The sequence below is a fragment of the Pteropus alecto genome, unplaced genomic scaffold, assembly GCF_000325575.1.
Source record: "Pteropus alecto unplaced genomic scaffold, ASM32557v1 scaffold35, whole genome shotgun sequence".
NCBI lineage: Eukaryota > Metazoa > Chordata > Mammalia > Chiroptera > Pteropodidae > Pteropus > Pteropus alecto.
In genome coordinates, this window is record NW_006437828.1 from 1432804 (window position 1) to 1440882 (window position 8079).

Genomic DNA, 8079 nt, shown 5'->3' on the forward strand with positions numbered 1-8079 from the left:
GAACCAATATTTTGCTAGAATATCAGAAGTGTTATCTAGGTTCTGAAGAGTTTGTTGGAACTTTTGCTCTTGGTCACGGGGCCGATTGAATTGCAGTAGATTTTTGTCAGGAAAGGAACCAGAGGATGGGATCCTAGAGTTTTCCAACTAGACGTTTGGCTTTCCTTCTGTGTGTGTGTCCTCAGGCCCACAGTGACAGCGTGCCACATTTTCCCCGTCCTGTGGCTTCTTCCTGATCTAGTTCCCTTGAATGCATGGCTAAGGAGTATCAACATGCACGGTCTGCACTTTTATGTCACTTGTAAACTATCAAGTTCTTCTGTCGCAGTTTTATGGGTGCTGTCAGAAGACACAGACGCTTAGGGCAAAGACAAAGGACCGTATTAACCACAGCAGTAGCGGTAGCTCGAGTATCAGCTTCTCACTAGCCCCTATTCCAGTTGCAATGGGTGGTGTTTTAGGAGAGAAACCACGAGTTTAGGGAACAGAACTCTAACCATGGGCAGCAATTACTCTGACTTGTACAGGCTGCGATGGAGTCTGTTGAACTCATCTCATAAAGTATTTGATTAAGGCTGCTGGTCGGCAGGGCTCCAAGCAGCGGATCGGGGCCGACCTGCAGTACCGACCAGGCATGCCTTCCGACTCCCAGATCCAGTCAGCTGAACAAATCCCATAACACATCCCATCCGGGTTTACCTTAGAACACTAAGAGGCTTTCTTCTTAATTTTTGCCATTGCTGTTTCAGCATGGCCAGAGATCATAATTCAGGTACTGAATGGTGTCTGAGTGATCACACAGACTTCCCTTTTCCCTTTGTTCAGCAGTGAGGTCTAGCCCAGTTCTTTCATCCATAACAGTCTGGCCCGTAAGTTGATGCTGACTGAGCGCCTTCCAGGCCTGATGTGGTGTCATTGATCATGTCAGCTAAAATCAAGGACTCATTTCTTGCCACCTTTTCTAATTGGGTGACTCTCAACCTAGGGATAACTGCCTGCAAGGGCGCACATGGAGATCAGTTTTCTCTCCAAGGAGGCTTCCCAGAGTGACCCAAGGATGTTTCAGTTCAGAGAGAGCTCCATGGTTGTCTGCGGCTGCATGGTTACTGGTGCTACCTTAAATTCTCAAACACCTCTTATGACCAGAACCGGTGTTTTTTTAATTTAAAAAATTCAGAGTTTTCCCATACTATATAAGTAGTTTAGGTTCATCAGAGTATTAAAAAACAGAGTAGGAAAATCATCCTTAATTGAGTTATAACCACTGTACTCTGAAATTTGTTATTGGGCAATAATCAAACATGACATGGGTAGTTGTAGTGAAACAAATCGTAAGTTAAAATGCCTTGTGGATTTAGCCAAGTTTATTTTCTCATTCGTTTTTGTTTCCCTTAGGCCTTAAATGCTCAAAATGGACCTGAGGTTAATTTTGTCTGAGACCAAATAAAGGCCTGTAATGAATAGTCATATCTTGACTTACTATTTGTTTGATGTTATCTCCCCTCTCCCCACAAAACTATTAACTAAAGTTATTTTCAATTTCAAATAAATTATTCTCACATTTAATGATGGACCAAATGAAGAATACAGAGTATGGTGCAGAGTTAATTTTTAGGGCCATCATTGGGACATTCCAGAAGGATGCAGAGATCATTTATTTTCATTCCTCTGTTTTGACTACTACTTTTATTGAAGTTTGCATCATTAAGATTAATACATTAATATGAATCAAACACCAAACATATTAAAATGGACTGGTAAATACTATGTCATAGATGCTAATAGACATTAAAGAAACAGTAAAGTAATATTCTAATATGAACTCATTGTCATATGGAACACACCTAAGTATAAACTAGTGGTTAACATTTTTGTCTAGGATTTCCTGCCAATTTTCTGGGTCCACATGATTCATTTCTTCACTCATGCTACAATAGACCACCAGAAAGATAAACTTAACTCACACCTCAAAGGTAAATGCCAAGTTTTAGAATTAACCAGTAGTTTATTATGCAGTGGCTGCTGCACACTGGGTCATGCTAGATATTAGAACTGTCAAGATGAATGAAATACACTCCTGCCCTTAAGAAACTTCTACTCAGGAATTTAAAGCTAGCTTAATGTTTCCTATGAAAATTGCAATACTGGCAGTTTCAACAAAATTCATGAGAGGACATAGAAGAAATTAATGATATCTCACGGGGAGTGTCTGAATAAATATTTAAAAATTCAAGTTTGTTTTTCAATGTTCCTGTTCATCTAAATTACTACCTCTTGAATCCTGCAATTTATTTTTCTGAATCTGTATGGTATATATATGCAGTCGCCCCAAGTTCTGACCTGCTCTCTGACTGTATCTATCATTTACAGAACATTTAATTGGAAGTATAAATAAGATTATAGAACTTTATCTGCTGATGTACTTTACTATTTCTGTGTTTGTCTACATTATGTAGTCTGTTTAGTTTTTATTCTGAATTGATATATGTGAATTTACAATTCTTTAGATTTTCTTTATCTGTACTGGAGGCAAAATATTTCTCTGTAAGCATCATTTACTCATTTTAACTTGATAAATGTGAAATTTGATTGTCGAAGAAAGATGATTTCTGCTGTGGGGATGGGATGATGAACGGCAGTCTAAGCGGTTATCTTTCAGGCCCAGATAATAAGTATTCACAGATTCCGATAGAATTTTTATTTAAGTACTTTACCGGTACTTGTTTACAATCTGGATTTAGCTTCTGCAGAGGATGTTTTTAATGTGGTAGAGCCATCATTTCACTTGTAAGAACGTCTACTTAGATCCAGGGCAGAGATTTTGACCAAAGGGTGGACTTTTAAAAGAATACTTGCTTTGCTGTTTGTTAGATACCATTTCATTTCCTCTTGCTGTTAACCTCTTTCTATGTCTAATGATTTTTCTTTGATCATGTGCCTTGTTCTTAAGATTGCCTTTGACCAGCTCTATTCCTTTGACTGAATAGCCGAGATTTTTCTGTACAGTTTATTTACTTTACTGTCCCGTTGTGTGTCTTTACCTTCTAGTTTACTGCATTGCTGATGTTTGTCACATTATTCGTGATCACCGTTTTGGCTGCTCATTTTCCTGCCCGTCAGCTGTGTGGGCTTTGCTGGGCTCAGCCCTCGTAGTGCATCTTCAGTTCGCTGCTGCCCCCGGGGACTTCCGCAGCCAGCCCAAACCCTCGATACATTCTTCCAGTTAGAAGTTACGTTAAACATACCTTTCCTCATGTAAGGTTTCTTTTTAATAGTTGGGACGAGAGTAGAAAAATGAGCTATATACAGCATCTGCTTTTCAAATTTTTAGAACTGAGTCCAGGATCTAACACCTAAAGATAAGTGTCTTACATAGAATTGCTTAAACCAAAGGTTAATATACAGTATTTCTAAAACATAAAGATGCATTTGGAGCAAGGAGAATATTTAGAGCCAGTTTTAACTGTGTGTGTTTGTTTACTGGTTGCATGTGGTGCGTGTGAGAAGGCAAGTGTTTTTCCACTTGGGACGGCCGCTGTCTCCCTTTGTGGACACTCCTTATCAAGTCATCAGTTTGCCAAATGCAGCGGTACTCAATTAGTCATCTTATTCGACCTGTTAGAGCATTTAACTCAGTTGATCACTCTCCCTGTTGAGACACTTTCCTCCCATACTTCCAGGACACCACTTAATATGGAAAATCTTTTTTTTTTTCCCCTACCTAACTGATGGCTTTTTCACTTATTTCTTCATCCTACAAATTGAAGCCTACACTTGAAATTCCCCTATCAGTTCTCCCACTCCCCCCCCCCTTTTTTTTCTCTCTCTACTACCCCCTAGATGAATCCATGTAAGATGATAGGTTGTACATGCTATTGCTGTGGTAACCTCTTTCCTGAATTGGAGTCTGCTAGATCCAATTTCCTTCTCTACTCTTTGCAGTGAAGTTCACTACGAGGTACTTTGAATTAAACATTGCCTAAAATGAACTCCTGATCTTTCTTCCCAAGCCTGTTTCTCTTATGGTCTCTGTCATCTTAATAAACGACAGTTCCATCCTTTGAATTGCCCGGGCCCAGAACCTTGGAGTCAAATCTTGACTCCTGTCTGTCATAGTGATTTCTTTTTTTCTTGTAGCTCTATCCCTGGCACCAAGAACAGTGTCTGGTACCTAGTGGGCACCCATAAATAGGTTCTGAAGGAGTGAAATGGATGAGCTAATAAAGGAGAGAAGACAAACTGCAGTTTGATGCTCAAAGATAGAATCTTTAGTTAACTTAGGATGCTCCTCGGACGGTAGAAACTCCTCTTTTTTACCGAGTTCCAGAACTGCTATTGAAGCAATTAGTGTGGCATAATGTAAATTAATGGAGATCATATGCTATGTTTTTGGAACATCAGGCAGAGCATGGGGATTAATTCTTTTTGATGAACGTCTCACTCATTCTTTCTTTGGGTTCCTGTTCATATCCCCAGCTGACACAGGGTAGGTAGTCAGTAACTGGTTTTTGTTAATGATTCCTAATGTACATTTTAATCTCGGAATTTTAAAAGTGGGTTTTATTCTATCCTTTAAAATCTGTTTCATTTTATATTTCTGTTACTGGTACCCCGCTTTCTAGTTGAACAACAAAGATGACAGGACTCCTGTAAATTCAACTCTTCTACCTTGATTCCTTGTCAATCCAGCATTATACTTATCACTTTTTCTTCTGTATTTCAAGCTCTCCGCATCCCTTATCAACGTTAGTTCTGCAATCGCTTCTTAACTAGTATCTTTTGCCTTTGTTATTGCCGCCACTTTGCATACAATCCTTTATGATCTCCACTATTTCTAGTTGAATCTGAATTTTCTGACCTGGCACACAAGTGCCTCATCTGTTCTGTCTTAGCTGTCCTGTCTCTTGTCCAGCCTCCTCTCCATTGACTTCTTCCCCTGCTTTCTCCCTTCCGACTCTCACAAACGACTCAAGAAATCTGAATTCCTTGTAATTCAAAACAGAGCCCATGTCTTTGAACACGTCACTTCCTATGCTTACAGCATTTTGGTCCTCACCAGGCTGCACTCCTTAAGAGTCTGTACCGTTGCTAAGCTGTCCTTGTTTTTATTTAGTGTCTACATGTCCCCATTATATATGTATCTCTTGCTGTACGTATCTCTTGTAGTAAAGAGTATATTTTTAATCACTGTACCTGTTTACCTTCATTTGGGCAGGCAAAATTAACATGTCTTGTTTACCTTTATAGTTCCTGAGACTTTTTCAGTATCTTTAGAATTGATTTATATGGTATAGATGCCAAATTGCCACCCACTTTTGCTGCTATAGTATATTAGTGTGAAATTATATTGCACCAGGTCTCTACATCTCAATATATGTGTTAAAAATGTAGAAGGAACTCTTTGGTCTTTCTTTAATTATAGGATTTTTTATCTGTAAGGAAACAGTACATTTTGCTGTATACTTATATATATTCATAGACAATTTTACAGGATCAATATAAGCATCAATATAAATTAATCAAAGTGGTTATAAGTCATAATAATGGCAAATTATCATTAGAATTAGGAAGGGAATTTTATAGAATTGAAACAAATCAGTTTTCTATTTTTCCTTCTATGAAGAATTGCCTTTTAGAATGTTTCCTGGAAATATTTTGAATTAACTTTTCTTCTTTCTCTTCAATTTTATGCTGTTGTTTTTCTACACATCTACTTTCCACTTAGGTCATATTTGCTGCTAATTTTCGCTTCTTATTTCTGCTGCTTTGTTTGAGTTGTCTATAATTTCATCTTTTCCAGAAACCCGGAGACTAAGACTGTTTTAGTTTCTTTGAATGTATAGAAGAAGCATTAGGTATATGTTCTTTGCGATCTTTTAAAATTACATAGTACTGCTGAAAAAAAAAATGTTCGTGGGTCCCAGATAATGACTTGCAAAGAAGAGGAAAGAAGGCATTTTGAACTTGACTTTTTGACACGAATTGGTTACAGCTCAGCGAACGTATACTGGAAAGATTGACCCTGTTTTAAGTTTTTTCCTTCTTTTTTTCTTTTAAATATGTTTTCCTTTCCCTTCTCTTCTGGAACATTTTCCATCTTCACTTTAAACAGTGTTAAGGTTTGACAGTTAGAGGCATGCTGGTTAGATTTTAACGTTCAGGTATAAAATGCAACAATTTCGATATATTTCAACCAGCAGGGACTGAGACTCCTATTGGTGTCTTAATCCAAAACCGGCGTTTTAAATTCATATACACCTTGCCTTAAGGGAAGGAGGAAGGACAATTTAGGGAACAGCATGAGGTTGAACATTGATCAGTAGGCCGGCCGTTCTTGCTAGCCTTTGGTAGAATGTAGACTTAGAAAAATAACATCAACAACAGCACGGCATACTTTTGCTTCCCTGGAGACAGTCTCTCTTGTTTCCATTATGTGGATTTTAAATGATGAATGATATATTTCAGGCAGGGCTAAAAAAAAAAAAAAAAAAATCAAGAGATTGAAAGTTGGATTGTTGAACTCGAACTGAAAAAACACAGGTCATTGACTGTTTCTCCACCTCTCCTACCTCTTAAGAACCTCCAAATAGCTGAAATATGGAAAAAGAAAAACACTTTACTGAAACTGTAATTCTTATGTAACTTATAACTGGAATATTTTACATAAACATTTTTGTTTTAATAGACTCTCCTGTAAAGGAGGATATTTCATAATACTTAGAACAAAACCTTGATGTTTCAGTTCTGTTTTTCTTTTATTCTTTTTTTTTTTTTTAACTTTGGAATTCAAGTCTGACTCTGGCGTTGTCATCTATTGTAGGTGGCATGTATGCAGCTCATCAATGCCCTTGTTACATCTCCTGATGATTTGGACTTCAGGCTTCACATCAGAAATGAATTTATGCGTTGTGGATTGAAAGAGATACTGCCAGTAAGTGCCCTGCAGTCTCCTTATTAATATTTAAATTAGAGGAGTACTTGAGTAGGGGGAAATTTGGATAAATTACGTTCAAGAATAACTTATCTGTGAGAAAAATGACTTGAATATAAAATTCTATTTTTGAAATATAGATGAAAAGGTTTTTGAGTATTTAACACTTTAAGTGTTTGAGTGCTATAAATCAAGTTGAGTGGTTGGCTTATTGTTTATATGTTTTTCATTACATTTTTTTGCATTATGAAGAAAGTTCATCATAATTTTTTTATTTGATAACTGCAGAATTTAAAATGCATTAAGAATGATGGCCTGGATATCCAGCTTAAAGTTTTTGATGAGCATAAGGAAGAAGACATGATCGAGTTCTCCCATCGCCTTGAAGATATTAGAGCTGAACTTGAATATCCTTTTGTTCTAAAGTCTAGAAAAATACCTAAAGTTGCTGTGAAACCCCAACCAACAAACCCCCATCCGATAAAATATTAATCTTCTGAAGCTGTTTCTATATAAACAACATAAAATCAAACCTTTATGAATCAGAAGGATGTTTGTGTAAACCTTTCTTATTTTATTAATTTAATGTGTGATTTTATGTAAACGTGTATGTAAACGGATGTGTTGGATTCTGTTGGAGACCTCTCTTATGTATATGTGTACAGTCTGTTTGTTTTTTTCTAACGTATGGCACCTCCCCTCCCCCTAGTGCTTTCCAGCGGTAGGAATAGAGAACCCTTCGCTACTGGTTAGCACCTGCCCTGCACTTTGGATGCATACTCACATGGGACTTTACCTCTGTGTGTCTGCAGATGTCTGTGCTTTTCCAGAGATCCCCAGATTTCTATCCTCCACTGGGCTTCCCAGGGTAATGCCCACTACCAGCTCTTGGTTAGGCACCCCCAGAACCCAATACAATAATCACAACCAGCTGCCCACTACCCTGCTGCCAGCCACATCTTAGCTCTAGAGAGGCAAATTGGTTGAAGTTAATTGTAGAGGAGAAGCCAGGAAGTGTCAGGTCAAGTTGTCAATTTTTCTTCAACTCTCAGTCCTAACTACCTGTGTTATATCATATGTTGAGTATGCATGATGCCTATTTTAGGATAATCTAAAGACTTCTAAGTCTTACAGAGAAGATTCTATGT

The 8079-nt window shown here is 37.7% G+C and overlaps 1 protein-coding gene across 1 annotated transcript in view; it reads left to right on the forward strand.

The window, feature by feature from the left end:
* Window positions 1-8079, forward strand: part of DIAPH3 (diaphanous related formin 3) — a 435206-nt gene that overhangs the window by 144038 nt on the left and 283089 nt on the right. Inside the window, exons 9-10 of the mRNA XM_006914939.3 lie at window positions 6821-6931; window positions 7220-7338. Coding sequence (XP_006915001.1) covers window positions 6821-6931; window positions 7220-7338 — 230 coding nt within the window. The remainder of the gene's footprint in view (window positions 1-6820; window positions 6932-7219; window positions 7339-8079) is intronic.